The sequence below is a fragment of the Charadrius vociferus genome, unplaced genomic scaffold (genome assembly GCF_000708025.1).
Source record: "Charadrius vociferus isolate BGI_N301 unplaced genomic scaffold, ASM70802v2 scaffold67, whole genome shotgun sequence".
In the NCBI taxonomy this organism is placed as follows: Eukaryota; Metazoa; Chordata; class Aves; order Charadriiformes; family Charadriidae; genus Charadrius; species Charadrius vociferus.
Genome location: NW_009649485.1, coordinates 3,500,244 through 3,527,988, shown reverse-complemented (window position 1 = coordinate 3,527,988; position 27,745 = coordinate 3,500,244). Strand labels below are relative to the sequence as shown.

The 27,745-nt window shown below is 37.6% G+C and overlaps 1 protein-coding gene across 1 annotated transcript in view; it reads left to right on the top strand.

Annotated features, from left to right (window-relative positions):
• The window catches only part of SLC6A11 (solute carrier family 6 (neurotransmitter transporter), member 11), a 105,360-nt gene that overhangs the window by 26,879 nt on the left and 50,736 nt on the right, over window positions 1-27,745 (top strand). Inside the window, exons 5-6 of the mRNA XM_009889940.1 lie at window positions 2,531-2,663; window positions 25,042-25,176. Coding sequence (XP_009888242.1) covers window positions 2,531-2,663; window positions 25,042-25,176 — 268 coding nt within the window. The remainder of the gene's footprint in view (window positions 1-2,530; window positions 2,664-25,041; window positions 25,177-27,745) is intronic.

Sequence of the window (27,745 nt, the reverse complement as noted above, 5' to 3'; positions counted from 1 at the left end):
GTTTTTATTTAAAATGTTAAATTTTGTCCTGCCTTAGCTAAGCAGTAAACTTTTAGGACCTACATTGTAAATGGCTGCACCTCGGGGCTGCAGCAGGAACAGCAGCTGCAGCTCCTGAAATGTGTGAAAGACTGAATAGTCTGCAGCATCCCTATGGCCATCTGAAAGACCTGGTGATAATTAGATCTTTTCATTTTTCCTACCATATCACCAGCTGTTGATGTCTCCATCTTCCTACCCCATCATTAGAGGCAGGTGAAGGAACTTCCCTTTATCCTCAGCCTACTGCTGGTGAAAGCAGAAAGAACCAGATCAGATTCCGCCCCCCACACCCCCACCCCGGTAGCCCCAACATTTATTTATTTATTTTAAGTGTGGTCGTTAATTACATGATCATGCTTTTTATTCCCTGAATTGATTGCCTTGACCAGTGACTGAATCAAATGCAAAAAGAACTATTTCATATGGGTAATTGTAGGTTGGACTTCTTTTAACTTAATACTCAACTCTTAACCTAAATATATATTTTATTGGAATTGATTACACTATATATATGCATATTAATTATATATATGGATGTTCGTCTCTCTTCCCAGGTAACAAGTGATAGGTGAAGAGGAAATGGCGCCAGGGGAGGTTTAGGATGGATATTAGGAAAAAATTTTTCACTGCAAGGGTTGTCAAGCATTGGAACAGGCTGCCCAGGGAAGTGGTGGAGTCGCCATCCCTGGAGGTATTCAAAAGACGTGTAGACATGGTGCTGAGGGCCATGGGTTAGTGGTGGGTTTGGCAGTGTTAGGTTTACAGTTGGACTCCGCGATTTTAAGGGTCTTTTCCAACCTAAATAATTCTATGATCTAATGTAGTGATTATTGTTATAGGGCTTTTAACTATGTCAGAGTATCTGTGAAATTCAGTTAATTTGTTTTCATTTACAATGTCTTCGGGAGAGAGGGTAGTGCAAGCCTAGGGTCTCTGAGGTTGTATAGATAACATGCAATAGATTTCAGAGAGAACTTTTGCTCAGGATAATTTAGGCAAAGTTGAATGTTGAAATTTTTTGTGTGTATGCAAATGTATTTATGGAAACACACATGGAATGAGCCGTGACCAGTCCCTGTAGAGATTTGATTAAGCCGATAAAAGGCATGAATGACTGAAATGAATTATTCTGTGTCTGTAATTAGCAAATGACTAATTGCTTGTTTTAAGTTGTTCAAAAATGATGAGGCGTTTCTAAATACCTGAATGTATGGAATTTAAATCCGTATCAACTTCTGACCTCACATACTAGTTAAATCATAATTTTATTGGAAAATTGAGATGCCTGAAAAAAAGTCTTTTAGCTATCTATAGGGTTTCTTTCAGGCTGAAGGACAATTGAAAAATCTCAAGAGAATACATGAAATCATTGAGTGTTATAGGAATAAATTTTTGTTCTTGCTTTTAGTCTCTTCATCCATACAACCAGGATTATCCATGTTTTATTTATGGGTCGGTAAATCATTTACATTTTCTTTAATCTGAGTGTTTCTTTAAAGTAAAAATAAAAGGGCATGAAAGTACCATGCATCTCCCAGATAAAAGAATCATTCTTATATACAAAAAAAATTTCTTGTGAATAAAATGCTAGCCCAGATTTCTGGAAACTAGCATTGAAGCCCGGTTCTGCAGGTTTCCCGTATGAATACTAGCAATTCACTTGATTTTTCTGTTCCCAAATTCTTGTTTTAAAAAAATAATAATTTGTCTCGCTTTCTCTTTTTCTTGTTTACTAACTTAGGAAATTCTTTGGCGCAGGACTGTGAGCTGTGAGGGGAGTTCCTAAAATACATGAGGACTTATGTTTGTAGAACTGAGTGCCTAGTATTTCAAATACGCTATTTTCAAATCATAAATGTTATATATAGTTTTGCTGACCATTTTTCACAAAAAAGTTGTGGGTTTTTTTTCTAGTATTTTTGCTAGTATTTTTAAATGCTAGCATTTTAATGTTAGCTTTTCCGAAATAAAATCCATCTGGAGAATGTCATGATGCTTGACAGTTCTGAAAAGAAATGTTTTAAAATTATAGTTTCAATTGGAAAAGGAAATAAATTTTACAAGGTAAAAATAAAGGTTAAAACTTTTTTTTTCTGAAAAAAAAAACCCCCAGTAAATTTGAAAAAAAACATTTATTATTGAAGTGTTTTGCCTTGGGCTTATATATGTCAGTTATTAATTAAAATAAATTTAGGGTTTTTTCTTTGACTTGTACTTTATACAAAAGTTATTTTAAAATCTTTTTTTATTTTGTCACTGACCTGGAGAAATGGAACATTTGTTCATTTTAAACCAGATGTAGAATCCACTGAGAATATTCTATTTTTGCCTTCTGTCTCTTCTGTCTTAGTATGGTGCATTTTCAGTAGTCAGTAAACAGGAGTCTCCTTGATTGCAGTTGGTTTGGTTTTAGCCCAGTGTTCTATGTTAGTGTTGTTTTGCTTCAATATTATCTTTTTTTTCCCCCCTTTTTTTTTTTCCTTGGAAGACGAAGGGTGCTAGCTATATCTGATGGAATTGAACATATTGGGAATCTTCGCTGGGAACTTGCACTGTGCCTCCTTGCTGCTTGGACTATTTGCTATTTTTGCATTTGGAAAGGAACAAAGTCTACTGGAAAGGTGAGGTTAAAATTCTGTGCATCAACTGTTTAATGACTCTCTCGTGCTTCAAACCTGTGTTGACATTTCTTTATTTAAATCAGAATGGTAAACTTTCACATGCATCTTGCCTTGCTGTAATTATATTTGGGGGTATATAAATTGTAATACTAGATAATTAAGAATCAGTCATACTTTGCATTGTTTTGTTCCTCTTGGTTTTAATGATTTGCTTTTTCCCTTATTCTGTTAGATGAGGCTGGTTCTTTTTGGTTTGGTTTTGTTAATTTACTACTGGCTGATCCTTGAACTGGGAAATCATTACTGGGTTGTGTTGATTTCTGTGCAGTTGAATTTTGTCCCAAACTGGCAGGAGTTGAACCTCTCAGTGACACGAATAAATTACACGGAAGCAGAGAGAATTCAGAAATACAAGCAACTTATGAGAAATGCAAAAATAATGAAAAAACTCGGAGATAAAGATGGACATATTTGGGGAAAAAGAGAAAAATATCTAGTACATGTAACTTTTTGAGTGAATGCCATTCCATACTGGACACTCAATAAAGATGTACTACTTCAGCCTCAGCGAGTCATGGAATGATGGAGAGGTTGCCCTGGAGTAGTAGCAGAGGTAGTTCTGAGTAGAATATATGATTCATCAACTAAAGAGAGAAAGGTTCTGGAGGGGGAAAGAGGTCTTAAAAAGCTCTGGTTTCTCGTGTTAGAATCAAAGAATACAATGAAAAGAATTGGTGGATTGGAACATTTTATGTATTTAGCTTTCAATTTTTTATTAAGTTTGGAAGTGTGGTTGTTTTTTTTTTTTATATTTGTTTCTGGTTTAGTAGCCTACACTTATAAATGAAATGTTTGAAATGTAGAGTGTTTTTTTAATTTAGAAAATGTCAGAGTAAAATTTTTCAGCTTTCTTAACCACATACATCCTTCTTCCTATCAAAATTTTTGCTGAAAGTATTTGCTGAATTCTGTCTGTATTTGCCAACTGTGTCAGTCAATCTGGTACTGCATTTTTCACCTAAGTATTTGCACACACAGATTTATGCAGCTCTGCTTTTATGAAGTCATTGCAGGAAAAATGCTGAGAAATACTTATCGCTAGACAGTCTAAGCTTGAATAGTTTAGAGGAAAGAGGGGGAAAAAAAACCTAAAGAGAAAAGTGTAGAGAAGCAAAGGTGATATAAGGGAATGACAAGATAAATGTCCATATGTCTTTGAAGCATGCACTCCAGGGAGGTACAAAGTGGTTTAGAATTGTCTGAGGAGCTACAGCCGGCAGTGAAGAAATGAAACTGAGCAAAACTAATTTTCTTTTTTCCATCAGAAAGAATGTCTGAAGATGGAGATCTATTCTACCATAGTATAATCTGACCCAAGGGTGGAGGAAAAAACATGTATTGTGAATGCACCTGCGTGCGTGCATGCAAGGTTGTGCAAAATTGCACTGTACTTAAGAAAAATAGCGTTTCTAGAAATCATTTGCTGTAGGGAGAGGCTCTAGTGATTTCAGAAAGCATATGTTTTTTTTATTTCTGCATTTCTGTGGTTTACATTCATATTTTTATTGTTCTTCATATACATATCACACAAGATTCCTTCAGCTTATACCATTTCTCCGGAAACAGATCTTGCATTTTGGAAGTAATGAAAGTGAAACTGACCTGTTTAACCTCTTCCTCCCCCCCCTTCCCCCCCCGATAGTTTAGCTAAAACCTCAGCTTACTAGTAGGTGGAAGAAATTTATTTGATTTTATTTCAGCATGGTTTTAATAACCGCCTTTCTGATGAGGTCAGGTGAAACAGACTGAGGAGGAGACAGGTTTTACCCACTTGAAATGGGATGATAAGCTTTTCAACTAAGCAGAAATAACGACCAGTCTTGCAACAGAAGTGCAAAGAAAGTGGAATTAATACCCAGTATTTAGCTTTATAGATCTCAAACTTAAAAAAAATAGATCAGGGTCCTGTAAGAAGTAGACTTATCATATATTTACACTACTTAGATTGGTTTACCACGAGCAGCAGTTCTGGTTCCAAAATCATGAGGAAGCAGACTGGTAGATTCCTGTGTTTCTCTGGAGACACTGTGGTACTCAGCTGTCTGCCTATGCAGAGGATCCATTGCTTCTCAAGATACATGCAGTAAGGATCTTTCATAGCCAATATTGATCACTTCTTTTTACAATTCTGTTCCTGTAATTAGTAAGGAAAGCCTTTTACTAGATGAATCTGTGATGTTGTAATTGGTTTCCAGTGGTACCTTTTTTTCCCCTGGATGTAAGTTCACTTTTAAGATGTATTTAAGAATTTTAATATTTTTATACTTGCCACTGGTTACAGCCGAAGTCAATGGAAATCTGTGCCATCTCACTGCCTTCCCAGACCAGCTAAACAAGGACATAGCAGTCAGGTGGTGTGGATGCTACAAAGGAATGAAATGCTCTGAAGTATATATGACTGGGCTGCAGTTTCCATTCTGATATATTTCTAATATATTTCGAAAGTTCGTGTTTAAGCTCATACAATCATAGCCCTTCACACTAGATTGAATTTGTTATATGCTTATTTCCAGGAAACATTTAAGATTGACTTCTGGATTTTTATCATAATATTAAAAGTGTCTTTAGGCTAGCCTGTTAAATTTGCTGTATGCTTTAATTGGATTGAATAATTTCAATGAAATAACACCCTTATTCAAAGCAGAAAATGTCTTAAAGTTTTAATTACTTTTGGAAAAAATTTCAAAGCAAAGTGTCTGTGGGACAGAATAGCTAGAGCGAAAGAAGACAAGGGAACAGAAAGAAACAAAATGAAGGGGAGAGAGAGACTTATCTTCATACAGCTGTGTTCTGTGAAATATTCAAGAGGTTGGTTTACACTTTTCCTCTTTTTACTCTGCATCCTAATGCATGGTGAAAAAAAAACAACCACAAACCAAATCTTAAAAGCTGTCATAAAATAAAACCATCATTCTCCAACTAGCACTACCACAGAACTAATCTACTCAGATTGTTAATATTTAATATTTTAAGGTATTAAATATATTAAATCTAAGATAAAGTTTAACTCCCAAGTGAAGTGCTTATGACGCTGTTAACAAGATGTTTCAAACTTTTTCCATTACTGTTCTTGAAAGTAACTGCTTTCTCGCAAAAAAAATTTAGTTTTCCATTCCAACAGATGTGTAATATCAAAATAATTTCAGGTGGTTCTGATGGCTTTCAGGAGAAACATATTTGTGCCTTTTCTGATGTTCTTGCCATTAATTATTCAATCTTAAATCTGAAGTAATTTGTATGTAGCTTTCACATTAATCATAGAATCATAGAAAGGTTTGGGTTGGAAGGGATCTTTAAAAGGCCATCTAGTCCAATCCCGCTGCAGTGAGCAGGGACATCTTCAACTAGATCAGGTTGCTCAGAGCCCTGTCCAACTTCACCTTGACTGTTTCCAGGGACGGAGCATCTACCACCTCTCTGGGCAGCCTGCTCCAGTGTTTCACCAATTTAAAATTTAAACATTTAAAATCTTGCATATCTACTAAATGCAGGCTCTTTAAGTAAAAAACTCAAAAGCAAAAGGAGAAAAATATGACAATGTAATGTTATCACAATGTTATGTGTATATTGCAACTTGCTGAGCTTGATAATACATGATAGCCATCTTATGCAGAAGTGTTTTTCAGTAGCTAGCATTAAACGCCTCTAAATATGAGGTAAGAACTATGTAGAGGGCTGAAGAAAGTTAATTTTCTAAACACTTAAAATATCATTCTAGACTCTGATCAGTAGGGCTTGGTTTAGTATCTTATTTTTCCAAAATATTAATGATTGCTAATTATGACAGTTCTGAGTGTTTCTATAATGTATGTACCTACATACATACACACATTCTACAATGTATGTACCTACATGTAGCTAAGTCTTGCTAATTTTTGGTCTTCATATAACAGTCATGAAATCTTCAGGTACTGGGGAACCAGTTCTTTTTTGGATCTTGACTATCCATTTATTAATTTGACTAAATGTCCTTGTACTTTAAACTTTGAGAAAGGGACACCAGAAGGTCCTAATCTATTTTTCCTAAATTGCTTGCTGAAGAAAGTAATCCTAATATTTACCTTTCTTTTTTTTTTCTTTTTTAAATGAGAGTATGGGATTTTTTTCAGATAGTGATCACTCCTCTGAGCTCATAGTGACTCCTCACTTGTAGCAACTTCTGCACAATTCTCTTGTCAGTCCATTCTTTTTCTGTTCAAGCATCTTGCTTACTTTTTGAATGCACCAACGTATTCCTGTCTGGTGCTGATACTGGTTTTTGGAACCCTGTTGGGTACATGGGTTTATAGAATCACAAAATTGTGCAGGTTGGAAGGCATCTTGGGAAGTCTCTTTTCCAGCCTCTTGGACAAAAAGGGATTGAGTCTGTCTTTCCTAGTCAGCATCACTGGCCTATTCATGAATGGGAGTGGCAGCTGATCAGTGTATGATATGTCACACAGCCATGGAGCAACCGATCAGACTTGCTCATGTCTTTATAATAGCATTGCGTGATGTGCTTCTGTTCTCTGTGCTGTATAAAAGAGCACTACTTCTGCCCACTCTGTAGATGAGGAAGGGTTGAATCAAAAGTGTTAAAAAGCAACCCAAAGTCTTGCTATCATTTTCAAGTATGGATATTAGAATAATTTACCACACCCCCAGCTTTGCATTTTTAAGTGTAATATCTTATGTTTGAAAGTGAGCCACAAAGAGAAAAGAGAAACTAATATAATAATGACCAGTAGATTTGGATCCAAAGTCTGGTTGAGGCAAGTGAGTATTTGATGCGTAATAAAGTCCATAAACTGACCTTGTCCGTATGTGATACATTTCTTGGAAAATCAAGACCCTTTCAGTCTTATTGAAAGAGTTGGACCCAGTGAACAAATAATGCAAAGTCTGCTGAAGACGTCAACAGGTCTGCCAAAGGATATTATAGATAAACATTGCCAAAAAGGCAGCTTCCATCTTGCAGAATATTTGTAATATTGCCATATGAATTTGTACACCAAACCATTTTCTTTGCTTTGCCATGTATTCTATGGCAACAGAATATGTTATTAAATAATTGTTTGGTTATAAATAGCAGATGAGAGAAAGCTTATGTTTCTTGCAAAATGGTAAACTGCATTCAGATTTACAGTGCATTCCAGTTTGTTCTCTGAACCCTTCCATAAAGAAGTTTGTAACACAAATAAATGTAATTATTTCTGATATAATTTGTCTGGGTAACACTAGTTTGAAAAAAGTCTGGATAGCTAGAGGAAAATTGCTTTTGATCTGGGAAACATCATTTAGAAAACAAACCAAAAAAATATTAATGTCTGTTGTAAAACTGTAGGGTTTTGTCATCTTATGACTCAACATGAGGTGGCATTTTCGGATATGAAATGTGTACCTTTAATATTTTTGCATTATTTAGTATTAGAATATCACACTGCTTGTTTGACCACTAAGACCAAGACTCATATTTTTGGGGTCTTTTTGAATAACTTGTCATTAGTATTTTAAAGACTATACTTACATTTTGCCAGAACCAAACTCAAATAGTTCTTCCACACTGTTTTGTACTGCTCTGTTAACTGCTGGCCAATATGGGATGAGAAATCCTTCTCACGTTGTTTCAGGATCATCTGGAAGAGGGACAAATCTCTTAAGAGTCCATTCTTAAATTTTTCTGGAACTAATTTATGTATCCGAGAGATAGGCTTCAGTAATCACTGAATATTATTCTCTCTAATTCTGACTTCTGAATCATTTGATCCTTTCCTGCTCTTTGTGTTGAGTTCCCTGAAGTTCAGTATCATCCTAATCATAGAGTGTGTTAACTTTATTCTGCCTCTCCACTTGATATTCTTTAAAACTGCAACAGAAGGAGAGGATAATAAAAATAGAGGGTGATGCTGAAAGGTAAGGTCAGGGGCATTGTCCTGACTTGACACAAGAACATGCAGAAAGCATGATCTCTTTCACAGGTATCAAGAGGCTGCAAAGCAGTCTGGAGGAGTAGACCCAGAGCTCATAGGCTGTCCCCCCTGTAAAAAGCTGTGGATGTTGCACTAAAGTGAATTTACTTGGTGTGTTTTTTTTCAGATCATAATCAACTTTTAAAATGTCTTTCATGCTGTCTCATTAGGCTTTGACTTGAAAACATGCTAGAAAACATTAATATGATTCTGTTTATCTCTTGCTGCCTCCTTTCACTTTGTAGGTACTCTCTTAACCATAGCACAGAAAGCATAGCTGAAAGGTGTTGCTGCGCTTGCATCTGTTTTAAGTGCTACATAAGAAAAAGCACTGATATAGCTGCTCTCTACATAAACATGAGTTGTCTAAGATGCTTGATTAAATAGTCCTGCAAGTCAAAAGCTAAAATAATAGATTAATGATTACACACTATCTCCTCATGAAACATTTATGACTTTTCTCCTAATTTGTCATCGGATAGCCTCATATTATCCTTTGTATCTCTAAAAAGAATACTGTTCAGTTAAAAAACTAATTTGCAGTTCATCATTGTAAACTATTGGAAATGACCTTGCAGGCTTTCTTGGTGATGTAGTTATTGCATATAAGCATAAAAGTATGAGGCAGTCCTATTTTATTTTTTTTTACTTGTCGCTTGGCTTACTCATTCAAGTATTTAACTTTCTACCATGGTATCATTAGAAAAGTTATAAACACCTTAGCAAAGCAGAGAACTTTCTTTTCTTAAAGGAACAGCAGTACTGTTTTACCTACCATAGGTAAGCAGGATATAGGATTGAATATGTGTAAGTGATGGCATAATTTGTTATTTTACTCCTATGCTATTGAGTTTTTTCTTTTTTCTGTGTGTCCATAGTGTCTTAACCTGTAATGTTCTCCCTAATTCTTTTCTGCTTAATGGTTCTGATGGGAGCCTGTCTCATTCTAAATGTTATGTTAGGCAAACTTACTCAGATTCCATACGGACTTGTAGATTTTTCCTGGTTTGAGTGTTTTATTTAAGCTTTACATGTAAAGCTTAGACATGTATCTAAATTGGAGAGACATGGATTTGATGGATGGACCACATGGTGGATAAGGAATTGGCTGGATAGCCACACACAAAGAGTTGCAGTCAATGGCTCAATGTCCAAGTGGAGACCAGTGATAATTGGTGTTCCTCAGGGGTCAGTATTGGGACTGGTGCTGTTTAACATCTTTGGCAACATGGACAGTGGGATTGAGTGCACCCTCAGCAAGTTTGCTGACGACGCCAAGCTGTGTGGTGTGGTCAACACTCTGGAGGGAAGGGATGCCATCCAGAGTGACGTGGACAGGCTGGACTTTTTAGTGTAGTGCCTGTAGGGATAGGACAAGGGGCAATGGTTTTAAACTGAAGGAGGTTAGATTCAGACTAGATATAAGGAATGAATTCCTTACTCTAGGGTGGTGAAACACTGGAACAGGCTGCCCAGAGAAGTTGTGGATGCCCCATCCCTCAAAGTGTTCAAGGCTAGGTTGGATGGGGCTTTGAGTAATCTGGTCAAGTGCAAGTTGTCCTTGCCCATGGCAGGGAGCTGGAACTAGATGATCTTTAAGGTCCCTTCCAACCCAAGCCATTCTACTGAAGGGTCTTGTAAAGGCTGCTAAGTGCATTTTATAGCTGTGATAGATATGAGGGTCTTGACCTGGACTTTGTGAAATTCATTTAGTAACTGGATGGCTGTTGTCCTTCCCAATGCTGCACTGTTCCCTACTTCTTAATTAGTTCCACGGATCAGTTTGATTTGCTGAGCTGAACACAGTGAAGGGCCATTTCAGTGTAAATTGTCAAGAAATTTTATGGAAGTCTGTTATTAATTCTGTGTGTTAAAAGAACAGAGATAAAAGATACAGTAAGTTACAGCCTGTTTGTCTGGGGAATTTTGACATAGACCTAGTAATAATAATAGAAAAAGGGTTTGGTAAGTAGTTTTGACATTATGGTTAATCTGTCAATGTGATGGGCAGGAAATCACTGAAAACTGTAAGACCATTCATAATGAATAAAAAAGACAACCAATGAAATGTACTAAGATATACTTAATTAGCATCCACATTTTAGCAAGGTTTAACTAAAGGCGTAGGGCCCTGTTTTTTTTCTCACTCTGTAGTGCTTCTGAAGACCTTTGTCCCAGGCTGCAGTTCTGACAGGCCTGAATAGTTCAATACAAGTAGACATCTGAGCTTTTGAGGGTTCATTGCAACAAATCAAACTCCTTGTTATGGATTACTAGGGAAAAAAAAAGCCTGCAACTGCACTTAACTATTGGTTACATTCTATTTTTCTTTTTTTTTTTTGTTGAGGAAAACCCCAGAATTTGTGTGAACATTTGAAAATACAAGATGTAAGCGGTCATGCTCTGGCTGGCTGAGCGTGGTGTCATCTCTCGCTGTTGAACTCTACGCACTTCCCCCTTACCTCTCTTTTTATAATTGTGCTCCCTCCTCCACCTGCATTTGCAGTGCTGGGGAGCGTAGGATGATTGATGGATGTTTCACTGTTCATCCTTCTACGTAACTTCATTATCCAGGCTGGAGGCAATAGAGTACACACTAATAGTAAATTATTTTTTACCTTTCCCACCCCACTGATGGTTGAGATATTTTCAGTTTTATGTAGCAGCTACTCAGAACTTCAAGATTTGAAGGCTTTTCCCCTTCTTTCCAAGCCTTAGATTTTGCAAATCATCTGCCAAGGCTGTCACCATTAGAATGTATCCCTGTGGCAAAAGACTGACCCCACAGAGCTTCCCACCACAAGAAAGGCAGGGAGGGTCAGCAGCTTCTATGCCAGCCTTCATACACTTCCTTAGCTGGCCTGTTTGTATGCAGACCTCTTTTCTTATGCTAGATAAGGCCATGTGTTGTCTTACTTTCTCTTCTGGCAGGTCTCTGCTTGGCCCCTCTGTAGCTCCCCTGCTGCTCTTGCGTTGTGCACCTATGTAAGACCTAGTTTATCACTCCAGAGTGATAGGTTTTTCAGCTTGCACGCAGGTCTGTTCTGATTCTGAGGTAAACTGCAATGCACCAGGTTTGAATCTAGCTTTAGTGTCTTTGAAATAGTTTATCACACTATTGTCAGATCTGAATGGTGCTCATAGTTCTGCCTGTATTGGGAGAACCCAATTTTACATCTCTTCCATAGCAGCGCATCTCTGTTCATGTCTGAGTGCCTCCTAATTTGCAGTTAAAGTGCAGAAAGTACTCTCATATGGACCTAAACCAAGGAAAATAATTGAGACGAGTGTATTGATCTGGTTGAAAATATGAGCAGAAAGATAACTCAGTGTATCAAGACGAATGCATGGAAGAGTTAGAAAAACCACTAGGAATAGGATGTTCCTTTTCCTTGAGCTGATTACCAGCAAGGCACTGCAAGGTGTCTGGTGTGCTAGAAGACCCCAAATTCAGAGATGGCTTTTCCTTACCTTTTACCCATCGTTTTCTCCGCCCTCCCATCAGGAGTTAAGCCTTGCTTGCCAGCAGTTAAGGCTCAGTCACTAGTCCCAAAGAAAATTTATTTCTCAATAGCAGGCTATATAAAGGCCTTAATGGGTTCAATGAGGCAGAAAGAAAAAGTAAAAGGACAGAAGAAAAAATAAGAGAAAGATGTGTGGAAGAAAAAAAAAAAAAAAAGAACTGGGGCCCATTGTAGGAGCTCAGGGAAAGGAACTAGGCAGCAATGATTGTATCTCCTGAAGTGTCTTTTGTTTTAGCCTAAAGTAATAGCAGAGAATAGCCCTTCATGGCAAGGCTTTAACACTCTGTCCAAGACTGATCTCTGTATTCAAAGGGGGAAAGTAGAACATTCATGAGATGCATGCAGAGTTCCTGCTATCCGCCTCCTCTGTGTGAGGTTTTAAAAGAGCTACTGCGATATTTTTTTCACTCTCCGGTGCACTGAGCATTTAAGGACACCTCGGATTTGTTAAAAAAGGAGATTTTTGTGCTTCTGAGTGTTTTTCCCAAACTTCTGTTTGGCAGCTGGGGAAAGTATGAAATAGTAAACTTAAATCATAATCGTATCTTCATGGTTTCATACCTTCCCAGCCGTACCTTAACAGCAGAGATCCACTTTTCTATGAATACTTACTTAGCCTGGATCTCAGCCCTGGTCCACAGTCCAAGCAAGTCAAAAGGGTGTTTCAGTGCACTGGAGGGGACAGCTCAGGGCACATGCAGATGTGAGAGTTCTGGGGCGGAGAAATCACCTAATCTGTCAATCCTAATGTACGAAAAGTGGGGTGGGGGCAGGTGAGGCAGAGGGCAGAAGGCCAGCTGTGATATTTGCAGTAGTAATGCAATGAAATTTGCTGAGAAATTAAACGTGAAGCTGGAAGGCACAGATTAACATTGAGGCATCTTTGGAAGAGAAATTTATTGATTGGCTAAAGGGAACACATGCAGATTTATTTTTTCCATTGAGGTTACCGCTTTTACACATTATCAAAAATAAATACACTGACCCAGTAAAAAAAAAGACTTTAGAATTGCAATTGTTTCAGTCATTTGTTCCCATAGGATGTCTTCATATTTCATTTCTTCTTTGACAGAACTTGCCCTTCCTTACCAGTTGTCTTATCCCCACCCAAAAAAATAATCAGTGAACAATGCCATACAGAAGAACATCAAACAGGAGCCAAAACATAAGTAGTTCTGTTTTACTGTGCTCGTTGTTGATACATGTCTCAGGGCTAAAACATTATTCCTTCAGGTATATGACACGCTGCTTGTATCTGTGATTTATAACTGTTGAGGTTTTATAAAGCTATGTTTTACAAAAACGTTTGTGTGTTTGCCCACATCCTAGTCTCTTTATGTACATACAGAAATCTCTATAGACGCTGATTTTGTTGGATCTTAGTTTATATATTTGGAATATCACTTGCACCTTTTGTTCAGCAAGAGCATACATGGTATCTCCTTGGTCCCTCAACTTAAATACAGAAACATGAGATTTGGTATGCATTTATAGCACTGACACTTTTAGTGATGCTTCAATTTCACTTCTTCAGCTGAAGTAGAATACATACCCTGTTCTCACACTGGTAGTTTGTTCTCAGCTAGTGCTAATCTATATAGCTTCACAACTGGCTCATTCTTAGCAATTTACAAAGTAGTTTATAGGTATCCACCCCCATGGCACTGTATGCAAAAGTTAGTGTTATATCAAATTCCTGCCAGTCTCTTTAGTTTCTGCAGTCAGCAGAGGCCAGATTTTTTGCTTTACCTATGATGTAAAGATGTCTTTGTAGTAGAAGTTTTGTTTACAAGGCTGTTCTTGTGAGATTTACAAACTTTAATTCTGTATACCACCCCGGTGTCAACTAACATGGATGGAATCCAAACTCAGTCTAAAGAATGGGAGAGTTTAATGAAATAAATTGCTACATGAGCAACAAAGGCAGCTTCAGGCGGCTGCTGGTGCTATGTTGGTAACTAAAACACATCCCTGAGAAGTTAGTTGGCTGCTGTGCACCTGCTATTCACTTCTGCTGCTGGGCAATTGAAAAATGTCTGTGGTTAAAAAAGAAAAAGGAAAAAAACCCTCAAAACTGCTGGTATAAGCTTGATTGTGTCATATGCAGGAAGCGTAAGGCGCTGCTATAGCAGTCTGACACAAAGAATTAACTGTAATAAAAACTTCTTTGAGTTATTTCTTGTGGGTATAAAATGTGTTGTTGCCATCTGAGATAAGTAACCGTAGTTGAGGTCAGTAAGTATTTTTGTGGTTTAGTTTCGATGTCACTTGTTCCTGGAGTGCCTTACTGAGGTTAGAATCTCAGCGTACCGAGACTTGGATGAACACAGTGAGATGCCTCTGTTCCCCAAAGAGCTTGCCGTTATGTCTGCATGTGAGACAGAGATCTCTGTTGAACTGAAGGGATGAAGGGAGAGCAGAGAGATCAAAGCACTTGCCTAAGATAGAAGAATAAATCTGTGGCAGTAACATACTTTTAAGTCACACTGTCTTCCAGCCCAATGTCTTTATTGTGTGATTTCTCTCATTTTTCCTATGCATTGTACCACCTCTTTTTCTCAGACTGAAACTCAGCTCAAAAACACAGTTAAGTTGCAGCACACTGTGTCAGGTCAGTGTCCTACAAGTCAACCTTCAGGTGATGTAGGGGCTAGATTTAGAGGCTGCTTAGTAGGGAAGTTACAGTGCAGTAAGCCTTTAGGTAAAATAAAGATGTGACTAGCTGTATTATAATAGATGTAGTAGCCATAGGGAATGGAAATGTGGAGAATTACGGTCCAGAGAATAAAGATACTTGTTAGTTTAGGTGGCAAGGCTATTTATTATATTCCTGTTATAATTATCATACTTAATACACAAGTAGTATTACAAATGCTTTATGGTGAATACATCTCTCAGCTGTCAAGATGGTGATAAGGGCCTATATTCCTCAGTGGATGATAGAAAATTGTCTGTCATCCTGTGGGTAGGCAAACACACCTTTTTCAATAATAAACGGTAAGCTCTTTATTATCCTGTAAACATCCCAAACCTCCCAATAGAATCATAGAACGGTTTTGGTTGGAAGAGATCTCTACATCTAGTCCAGTACAGGGGATAGTTTCATGATTACAAAAATTACCAAAAGAAGGAAGAGGTATGAGTGGGCTATAGGGATGTCTTTTTTGCCTGCTTGTTTACAAATTGCTTTTTCCCCAGCGTTTACTGCCCAAGATTAAATAATGCTGTGGTACTCTCAGAAAACAGTGTGCAGAATTGACTGATAAATCATTTAGTGATGGCCATTAATATATCTGCTTGAGTGCTTGAAAGATTGATAGACTACGTATTCAAAAAAAAAAGCTCATGTGTGACTAGTTTTGGTGCAAAGTTCGGGGGAAATTCCTAATTGCTATTGTGTTGATGTTTCATGGTTTCAATATTTGCAATTATTTAATATTTCTAATGTAGTCATGTATGTATTTGACTTCACAGATGCTGGCTACTTTGCCTGATTCTTTTCTTACCTCTTTCTCGGTTTAGGCCTCTGTGCAAATAATATACTCTGATTACTATATTGGTATTTGTTGACTGGCATCTTTTTCCTTTCATGGCCACCTGAAGGAGGGGTTCTAGCTAGGAAACCTTACCTACTAATTCGTTTAGTAGATAATGTTGTAGCCGCTTTGCAGACTGCACGCAGTCATCTTTTTTTCCTTAGTGGTGGTGGTAGTTCTGGGTGTGTGTTTTGGTTTTTTGTTTGTTTGAGATTTTTTTGAAGACCAGTGAGGAAAATCAGGCAGAACAAGCAAGCAATCTAAGCTGGAGATGATAAGGAATGTTCTGGTAAAGCTCTGGTTCACTGGAAAATGTTGATTCACTGAAACTAGTCCTTCTTCAGAGCAACTAGTAATTACATAAGGACAACACTCATCTGGAAGACCCAGTTTCATGTTCTCTAGCAAGCAGTCAGAGGGCAAACAAACCTTTATTGTCCTCCAGTTCAGAGGAATGAACCCAAAAATTTTTAGTTCATTCCAGTGCAGATTTAAGATCTTATAAGTTTTTGTGTGACATGAAAATCATCTCCTGTCCTGTTCTGGCCCTTGCATCTTTATTTGCTTTACACGTTAAACATTTTTGGAATATGTCAGAACCTGCTGACTGGAGCCTTCAGTGAGAGCTGGAAGGCACATCTAGAGTAGCTGAGAAATCAAATTCACCTTATCAGTCTCCCATTTCTGCCTGTGTAAACTCAGTAACAAAACCGGAAATTCAAGTGCTAGTATGGGATAATTCTGACCCGCTGTAAATTATTTTCATAGAAATGGGATTGTCCTATATCAGCAATAGTTATCCCATATTAACCGTCTTTTAAGCAAAATTCAGGTTTCTGTGCATGTATGTAGCTAATATCAGTATCTGGCTTGCTGTGTATAGAGGCAAACTGGATGGCATTCAGAAGTCTGAAAATCCTGGAAGGTTCTGAAAAGGAACAGCTTTGGTTTATAAAAGCTTGAACTTTTTAAAGACCTTTTCAAAATGGAAAGAAATCCCTCAGTTGATTAATTAGTCCTAATTTATATTTAAAATTCTTCCTGATTGATTTTTAAAGTTGACTTTTACTTGATTAAATAGCAGTCTTTGATTTTGAGATATTTGTGGCTCTGCAAATTCCCACTTGATGGGAGCTCTACATAAACACTTTTGCGTGCTGTAATGAGCTTAGCCAAGATGCTGAAGTTTGCTTCCTCCCTGTCAGTCCTCTTCTCCCTGTCCACAACCACAGAGCAGGTCTTCCTCTTTGTGTACTTGAATGTTAACAAAACCAATAAATCAACATTATTCATAGTTATAGGATGCCAATATTTCATTTGCTATTCTACTTGGAGTTTGGCCCATTCGTGGTGGAGATAAAACAATTAATTTAAATCAATAACCTCTTCAGGGTTATTTAAAAAAAAAAAAAAAAAAAAATGGAAACCTTCGACAAAACAAACCCCCACCATCACACCCTATAGGTACTAGGGACAATAATACCCTGATTTTATCATCAGTTTGTTTCTTTTGTATTTACACTGGTAGAGGTGTATCTGCTTTCCAAATTATAGTGCTAAATGTTTTCTGCAACTTTCTGCACTTGAAAAATTACACTACAGACCTCCCCTTGCTTCACAGAATTATTTTGAGCATGCTGTTTTTACAACTGTTGGAATTCTTGTATTGGCAGTGTATTAACAATATATTAACAATGTTACAGCACACTTTCTATCAAATGGATAGTGTCCTATTGGCCGTGTTAGTGTATAAAATTGTTGCATCCCTACTTTTTTTTATCAACATTACTCCTCTGAGGACACTCAGGCAGTTGGTAAGTGCAGGATGAATATTGAGTTTTGACAATATAATTCTGGAGGCTGAGGAACAGCAGCTCTGGGAGGATGCAAGTTGTTGCACTGAGTTCCTAAGATTTCTCAGTTGTGTTTACTATAGGTATTTATCTAAGAAGTCTTCCTGCTCTCCTCCTTTGGCACTTAATGACAGCAAAAAATGTAGTAGCATTGATGAAACAGTATGACTAACGGTCTCACAGTTTCTTAGTTCAGGCTGTGTGCCTGTTCAGGCCAGCAAGATTAGCATTGTGGGGATTCACTAGTGAATCTTTCTGTATACTTCAGAGCAGGGTCTTGTAAACTTAGGGTAACCATGCAACTGGTTTCCTGTAAGCCTTAATCTAGATAAAGTGAGTCTCTTCTTGATGCCCCGAATCAAATTTTGCTATGAATTTAACCAAGGCCTATTCAGACTGGAATGGATTCTTGAAATATGTGGAACTGTGATTTAAAGACATTCTTTCAGGATCCAGCCCATCTATTATGATCAGCCCCATTTTTTTAGAAGCTGTTAGCACATTCTTTCTAAGTGATTAGGTCGTTATTAAGCTGTGCGTGCATATGGTCAGTTCAAGAAAGAATTTGGTTGTCTGCAGTTACCAGTTATCATTAGTGCTTAAATGCACGTCCTCACATAATTGCTTTAAATAATGTCATAGAATTTAACGGCTTCTACATGTTATATATGCACTTTTGGCTCTACTGATTATGTCTGCACAGAGGAGGAATTCTGTTCCAAGAAGCACTTCTTAATTGGTGTTTTCCGGTCGTATGGATTGGGCAGTCTCTGCAGAATCACTGAAGCTCCCTTCTACTCACAGAGCAAGGTTCATTTCTGAAGGCGATGTGGGGAGTTGTGCACCCTCTCATTGTATCAAAACACCGAGTTGAGAAGTAGGGATAATCAAGGAATTGGGGTGTTGCTGGGGGTGTGGCGTGAAGTGCCCCAGTTCTGCAGCATAGATGCAGCTGTGTTGCGAGATATTTGTGTTGAAATCTCTCGGGCTATATTTGTGATCATTTCTGTTTGGTTTCTCTTGGCGGTCCAACAAATTAATGTTTTGGGGCAGCAGTATCTGTTAAATTATGGAAATTTTATACAAATACATGGAAATCTATCTTTGCATTTCATCTAGGCAGTATAGTTTTTGGTTAAATATGAGGCCTGTAGACCCCGTAAAAATAACTAACAAACTTGAAGAGCAGTTTTAGCAGAAATAAGACAGACCCTGATTTCAATGGTTCTGGCCAATCTGGTGACAAAACCAGCTGTGGTAATTAGCTGGGAAATAATTTCAAGTAACACATATTTAGAAAACTCGATGCTGCTTAAGGAATATTTTGGGGACAAATAGCTCATCATATAAGTGAATTGTTCACTCACTTCAGCTGGGAATGTGAGCTGCTGCAGTGCATTGATACTGTCTGCCTTTGGTACTTTTTCATTCCTTTCCAATTTTAGCTGTATTCCTGGATTGGCCTGGTGGAGGCTATTAGAGCACTAGGTTCCTCAGCACTGAGTCAAAACTTCCACCAAATTTTTCTTCCCCTCCTTTTGGAACCTTTGAGGACAGGTAGGCGGTTTTTAAACGCAAAGTATGTTGTTGAAATGTAATTTGGGAAGTGCTGAAAAATTCATGAAGTCAGACTCTAGAGAATAATTCTTGCTGGAAAAATAGGAAACAAACATTTTTCACCCATTTTTTTCATATTGAAATGAAGCTTATAAATAATGACTTTAACTCATTGAAGCATTTTTCAGTTGAGAGAGACTTCCCTTCTACCCATTCAGAAAAAAATAATGCCAAACCAAAATGGAATAGAATGTAATGTTATTTTTTTTAGTTGACTCAAAACGAATTTTGGAGTTGAGCTTTCATTTCGATGTAAAGAGCTGTTTTAGCTTGACTCAGACTATTTATTTATTTATTGCTTTCACCTCGACATGGATAAAAATAAGGACTTGCACAGCCCTGCTAGATAGAGATTTTGCTGTGTCCCAGCCGATAACCTCAGTGCGATGTGATATTGGAAGTGTTTATTCCTTTCTGCTGGTTTTGTGTTATGTAGAATCTTTGGCTTCCTGTGATCACTGTGCATTTAACAACATTCTTACATACCTTTAAGTGTCCTCACCTCGTTTCGATTTTCTAGTTCATCTTGCATTCCTGGTGAATTTTTCCTCTTTGATACTTATTTCTCAGCTCTCAAATCTCATGAAATTTTTTTACCTGTTGCTTTTTGAACTTCTTTGCACTCCAGGTGAAACTGTATGCACTCACTTGTGATTCATTAGTAACTTCGAGGAAATTCTGCAGTAAGAATTTTTAAGAAATCTGGTTAAGGACAGTTCATAAGATTATTCTGGAACAAATTTCCCTCTGTGGATAAACAAACAAGACAAACAGAAGATGATGTTGAATAAATCGATAAAACACAAAGAGAAAATAGAAAAATCAGCTATCTTGCTGATTCTGTCTCCCCCGCACCCTCCTAATCATACATCACACAAAACCACTCATCTGGTATTTTGTTGGGTTTTTGGTTTAGTTTCTTCTGCATATGAAATTTTAGCTTTAAAATGTAGGCAGATCTAGATCATTTTTCTCCCCTTTTGACATAATGTTTAAAAACTTATGAGTCGGCTGCTGTTCCTTTATACTGTTTTGTGCCATTTTTCCTCTGAATCAAATTAATGTTGAAAATATCTCTTTTCAGTTGTCATCCGTATGTCCATAGTTGCTATAGTGTCCTATCAGCAAAAGACTCTTTTTCAAATGATGCTATATGCAAAATTTCACAGTATACCATGGTGGTTGCAAAAGAATTTTTTTTTATCGTGTTATCATCAGCTGTTAACATCTAGGAAATTAGAATTTGTGACACGGGAAGAATATTAGTGTAGCCAAGATGTCTCGGTTAACTATGGCATGTAGAACTTTTTTTCAAATTTTGATGGAAATCATGCCCAAACAGGTAATACCTGGGTGTGTCTGCAAAGACACCAGAGCTACCAGATAGTGGTAAGATAATTATATTTCTATAGTTGTACTAATATGCCCTCTGCATCAAGACTGTAAAGCAGGATAAAAATTACTCTTTTCCCTGTCACATCACTCAGACAGTGAACTTTTGGTTCCCAAGTTGTTTCTCCACGCAGGAGTGTTGTAGGTGACCCTGCTGTGGTGGGGGGGTTGGACTAGATGGTCTCCAGAGGTCCCTTCCAACCCTGACCATTCTGTGATTCTGTGAGTGTACTGCAGTGTAGGCATAATTTTCTTTTCTTTGTCCTGTGTAGACAAACCTTGTATGTCACTGAGATCTGAAGGTTGCTCAGCAGTCTCCTCTTAACAAAAAAGTTGGTGATGTGGACGTAGTTCTTGGTGGTGACATTGTCTACTAAATATATAGGCTGAATTTCAGCCAATATGCTGAAAACACTGAATGAAAGATAAGGATGACCAGGGCATGGGGTCACATCTTATTCTCCGTACAACTCTTCTAACGCTGAGTTCAGGCAAATTGCAGTTCTTGCATTGATACTACTTGTGTTTATAGCCTAATGGAACAACAGAGGACTTTGGGGCAAGGGGATTAGCAAGCCACTAAATTTCTGAAGTATCAAGTGAAATTAAACACTTCTATATCACAAAATGCAATTGGTTCATTATAGTGCAAACAAGCTCAAACATCGCAGCTTGCAGGAAAGAATGCCCTCAACTTCCTAGACTCAGAAAGTTATATTTTGTTCATCTCATTGTAGTTCAGTTATGTTCTCAGTGAGAGCCAAGCGAAGGATTAAAGTTCACTACATCCTATTCATGACTCACCCTACTAAGAAGCTGCTGTGGGATAGCGTGTGAACATCAGGCTGGTGTGTTGTATAGTAACTGCAGCCAGACAAATATATTTTTAGGCTTTTAGATTTCTGTGGGTGTGTAGCTCAATTCATTGCATTCAGGGATTCTTCCTCATTCTCAACAGATTTATCATGTATTTGTTTTACATTTTCTCACAAGCCAGCTCACCTTCACTTGAACCTCTCTGGCATTAGACAGCATGTTCAAAAAAGCACGTTTTCATTTAGGACAAGAAGTTCGACAGTCCCAGTAGCCAGATTTGAACCTGTGCACCATATTTGTGCTTTGAAGATACTTAAGTATGAAAAGAAGCAAACTGGCAGCTACTTCAGTTCTCAAGATCTTTATTGTGCCTTACTCATGAAATCATTGCATCGATACCTAGATATCTCTATAACTACCTTGAGCGATACAGACATCTAAGTCTCTTAAGGTTTTGGTATTTAAAGTTCCAGTACTTGGCACTTAACTTACTTCCAGTACTTAGAGTTCATGGCAGTCAATGCAAAATCTATTCTCAGGATCTTTGGTCGTAATGTACTTTCAGTTAAACACCTAAGTATGCTTAAGAGCTGTTAGATGTCCAAGTGGGTGCCTTTCCACACATTTGTATGTCTAAATATCTTTGTAAATTTGTCTTTGAATGATATTGTAGTAGAACTTAGTGCAAAAACTAGCATGCCAGGATTTTTTATTTTGTTTCCAACTGCTTAAACACTGGCATTGCTCCGAGAAGGGTTTAAAAAAAGCATTTTGAGCATTGGAATGCAAATTATCATACCAAGCAATTAAAGTCAATTAAAACAGGATGCAGTGTAATTAGAAACAGTTGTGTTCACATTTATATTCAGAGAGGTTTGATGTGTTGAAAGAAAAGAAAACAATTCAGGAAACTTTTAATGCCTACAGATGTGATGATGATACTAATAATGGCATTTGATTTCTAAAATGCCCCATCCTCCTTCACCTCATGAGCTCTTGAGAAGCATGATAAAACGAGCACTGGATGCAACAGAATCAAGTGGCTCAACACGCTGGGACACAGACAACGCTGACAAGCGGTGGCCTTCTCTCCCCTCTCTGAACACAATACACATACCTATTGCAGTGCAAGAGCAGCTTGCAGTTTTTAGCAGCCTCATTAGCTGTGAGCACTAAGACCAATACATTGTCAGTAATGTCGATTGGCCCAGGAAGAGTGTATCTTTCCCACATGTGCTTCCTTGGTATCTCTTCCATTGTTGTTCTGGGTATCTGCATTAGTATTTATTGCCAGAAATACTGAGCCAATTGCGCTCTATTTATAGCCTCTTTTCTGCACAGTAACCGGGAAGGAAAGAGAGTCCTTACTCCTCTCAAGCTGAGGCACAACTGTTCTCATGATAAAAAGTATGCTAGAGGTTGTGGTTCTAGTACTCGCAATAATGGTAATAGGTGTGGATGGGGTGTGGAAGGCATTAAGAAACGCCAACAGAAAACTGTGAAGTGTAACTCTACATGCCTGGACGGCTGCTGAAGGATTACAGACTGCTGTACAAGAGTACCTTTACTTGATCTTTCTTGGGCATAGAGATGAGTGGTTTCAGCTCTTCCTTGACAGAGCTAAGTGAGGAAATACGCCCGAAGGAACCTGGGAAGAAATCTGCCTCTGCAAAATTGCAATCTGTTTGCTGATGGGAAATGTTTCAAGGCAGTGACAGGATGCGCAAGATGGCAGGATGCACAAGTTAGAAGGCTGCTAACAGTATAGTTAACAAGCATGATGCAGTGAAATGTTATTCTTTAATGTCATAACAGATATTCAGGTGCAATACCTTCCATTTCATCAAATGTATGTGTCTGTTGACTATCCTCTGTTAAAAGCAACTATTGATTTAAAAGAAGTGGAGAAAAATAGCTGGCAAAGAATTAAATACAAAAGCAAGAAAACCAGTTGCTGGTTACTCTGTCCTTTCTACCTAATATAAGACTCAGACCAGGACCATGTCCATTCCATGTGGGTTTTTTTTAACTTGTCATTAACTGATGATCCATTTTTATTTGACACCTAAATGTGAAGAGCAGTCTTTTTGAGACAAGGTCTGTTTAAATTCAGCCAGTCATATCAGTTTGCATTTCTACTAATAGTCAATGATAAAAAACGTAAACACTGGGATAAAGCTTTCTATTTTGCATTTTATTGACCTATGAATTCATCAATTCAAGCTTCTGAGACCGGTAGGAATATAGTGGTGGTCTCCATTTCCTGGAAAAATCATGCCTTCTATTTTCAAAAGGTATAAGACACCTGAAAGGTATATAGATGCTTACCTCCTGTTGAAGTCAGTGAGAGTGAAGTGTCTGAATATGTCTTGGGCAGCTGGACGTGTTTGAAATCTGCCGTGTGATTTTTAAGTTCCTGGATTTCTGAGTGGCCCAGCTGAGGCATGCGTGAGATGATCTCATGCTTGGGATTAAATCCTCATCATGGTCTGAAAATCAAAATTCAGTTCGTTAGTCATGAAAATGTGTTTGAGGATCCTTTCATGGGTGCATTCTCTGATGCATCTCTTTCATTTACATAGGCATGAGACTGGTAATGAACTTTTGAATTTAAAATGCGTATTTTTGAGTGCTATACAGGTTATGTTTTTCAGCAAATGACTTTCCCTATTCTTGCAGCTTTTTAAGTAATTTTGATTTGTGAAAGGCAGTTGTATAAGAGTATCATCTCATATTAGGATATTTTATATCTACTTTGTACAGGCAGAAATGGCTATAGAGAATGATGGAGAGTTAAGTTTAAGGTATGTTACTATTTAAAGGAGCAATTTATAGTGACATGGAATTTGTCATTTAATCCATCTCCAACTTTGAGCAGCTATATACTGGTCTCAGGATTGTGATTGTATAACGGAATCGGTTCTGCTCAGTTTTTCCTTTGGAAAACAAGACTTCTTGCAGGTTTCCAGAAAGTCTCAGTTGCTCCCAATGTACAGAGCAAACTGATTTCTGAAAGAAATGTGGCCATATATGTGAAAATAGAAATTGCTGGGCTTGAACACTTGAGTAATCTTGCCGGAAGGCGCTTTGCATGATAAGGGTACTAGAGCAGATCGCAGAGATATACATAGCATTTAACCTTTAGGCTTGATGAAATGTTTATTCTTCAAACACAGACATGCAGGCAAAGCAGTCTTATGACAGTTTAGTAATTATGAGTGGACTGAGAATTCATTGCATATGTTGTTATATAATACATAAATATAATGCAATTAATTACTTGTAATGATGAGTCAATTCCCCTGTATCTGCGTTTGGAATGGTATGTGGTGTAGTGTTCAGGTGCACTATAGTAGAGTGTCTGGTCACCTGTCACAGAGAGTAAATAATGTACTTGGAGAACTTCCTGGTCTCTCTATGAAAAGGTGTCGACCTTTCCTACAAGACATAAATAGTTTAGAAGGGAATGTGTTTGGAGGACAAGTGTCACCTGCACAAACAAGGGTATCAATAGCACTTTTGCTCCAGAAAAGGATTTGGTTTTTATCTAATGGCAAAATGGATGTTGAAATGAGGTGGTTTTGTTGCAGTTGGAAGAAAATATTTTTCTAATGTTTGCTGCTTCTTGCTAGGTTGTGTATGTAACAGCCACGTTCCCCTATATCATGTTGATGATTCTTCTGATTCGTGGAGTAACGTTACCAGGCGCTTCCGAGGGGATAAAGTTCTACTTGTACCCTGACCTTTCTCGACTGTCTGACCCACAGGTAGGACCATCGTCCATATATTTATTTTCCTCTTTGACTGGGAAAAACTGCACAAGACTCTTGATTTTGAATTCTGAATACAGGTGATTGCTGGAGATTGCTGTTCATTGTCAGAGATTTGGAATTGTGGATAGGACTCTAAGGCTGTCGCTGCTTACATGTGTTGGAACATGCTATTCTTTTAGTAGAAAAGTACCTTGGCTGATAAATCAGGATTTTCAGAAGTGTTCATTTGCAGTTGCTGCTTCTGCTACTGAGGGGCAAGAGCATTGCCGCTGGTTACAACGGGACCAAATTTCACTAAGACTTAACCATTTTATGGTTCTTTGCTCATTCCAAATCTAAATCTCAGTCAAGATTAGTAGAGAAATTATTCAGAAGATTGTTGTCTTTGAAACAGAAGTGTCTGTATGCAATCAAGGAGGAAAGAAGTACTCAAACCAGGAACTCTGTCTTTTTCATTGTTTCCAGAATAAAGTTGAACGTGGAAATACTGCATTAAATTGATTTTTTTTTTCAGTGACAGATGAGTACAATAAAACAGTTGTTATATATCATTTTTCTGATATCAAATGACACAAGCTCTACAAAACCTGACAGGTTGCAGACAGCATTTTACTTGTCTGATTTGGCAATGTAAAAGACATTGTACAGTGTTGCTCCCAAAGCTGTTACAATATTAAACAGATTCTGAGATGGAGATAGAAAGTAAATTTGGGAATATTTGTCAAAATTACCTGTTTTAATCTGTTTACTGAAAATGTGTTAGCATTTTTCTAACCTCTGTTTACAGTACATGTTTTTTGGGGGGTTGGGTTTGATTTTTCTTTTTTTGTTCTTTTTCAAAAAACAATAGAGAGGACCCTTCAGCTTATTTCCTTGAAGTGTCTGAAATGACTGACACATGTAAAGTTCATTTTAAACAAGTAACATTTCTACAGAAAGAAACAGGTACAAAGAAAAAGATGCATTTAAAATATTGAAAATTTTAGATGAAAATTTAATCGTGTTGCCACTCGTGGACTTGACAACATTTCCATCATTTTATGTCAGCATAGATGGGCAGTGAAAGAAGATTTGTGGAAGGTCAGGGATGTGCTATGGCTTTCCAATGGCTAGCTTGCTCAGAGGTGGCCTCAGGTCACCTGAGAAATTAGGACAGTAACAGAGAAATACAACAGGATTCTCTGACACGCTGCTAGTTATTTGTTTGCAGCATTTTATACTGTAGTAAATATAGCAAGTGAGCCCAATTTCAAGTGAACCCTATGTGTCTTAACTCACATTAGCAGAGACAAGAAATTTGACTGTTGTATGCTTATTTGAGAACATGGATGGCATCTGCTTATTTTGTCTGGTTTTAACTAGTGCTTCACCCTGCTGTGTGGTTCTGACAACTGAAGTTACCCACTGCCTTAACAAAGTGTTCACTGAGTACTCTTTTCTTAGTCTACACCATGACGATTGCTCCACCTGCGAAGTCTGTTGACCTAGTATGAATAAGAGGTAGTCTCGCTGCTTAAATGTTGATTCCTTCACTTGTCTGGTACTGTGCGAGTGGCCCCTTAACAGGATTTTGCCCCGTGTGTGGGTTTTTCACATGCCACTGACACCCTTGCTTCTGTTGGTCATTGAGGGACAGCATGCAAGCTTAAGCAACATTATTGTCAGGCTACAAGGGGGTTTTATATGCCTGTTTGCTATACTGTTTCCATTTGTAAAGAAATACGTTGTTGCCATGACAATTTCCAAAGCACATAGTATTAGTCCAAGCAGTCTGTGAAGTAAAAAGCACTTAAAAGACACATGTGCATGTATCTGTTTGTCCCCCACGTGTAGCTCAGCTGATACTAGAATGTCTTTTGGGAAGGCTTAATGAGTTGCTTTAACAAGCAAGTGCTTTAACTTTCTTCTCCGTTTCAATGAGACTTTAACAGACACATTGCCATACTTCAGCCTTAGTATTTTAAGCACCTTTTTGTAGGAAAGAAGATGAAGTATAATGGACTATAATAAAGATTGTGAACACTAATACAGGTAATTTAGCTGTAGTATGTGTGATGAAATGGTTTTGGAGAATTATTTTGTATTGAAAAAATGCTACTTCACTGAAATGGAAATATTTTGTTAAGACTAATCAATTCCATTTTTGAAGAAAGATTTCCGAGTTATGGGTGGGATCTCTGCTCAGTTTTCAAGAAGTAAAGGAAGCGTAGCGTCTTAATCTTAAAAACAGAATTTAGCACCACTCATTTTATTAAAAAAAAAAAAAAGGAATTGGTTCAGCTCGATTGCAGCTTTTAATGGTAACAAGGTAGTTGTACAGACATTTCCCATGTTACGGGAATGTAGAAATTAATAATGTTCAAACCCACAAATTTTTGCATAAAACCCCCCCCATTCTATAAGCCTCTTCTCAATTTGTTCCAGAGATTTTTGCCAAGAAGCAAGTATAGGACAATTTAAGTAACCTTGACATTTGTGCTTTCAGTTTCCATCTTTACTCTTGTTTATTTGGATTTACTCCACAATATCAAAGCATAATGCATGTGTATTAGCAGAAGTTGTT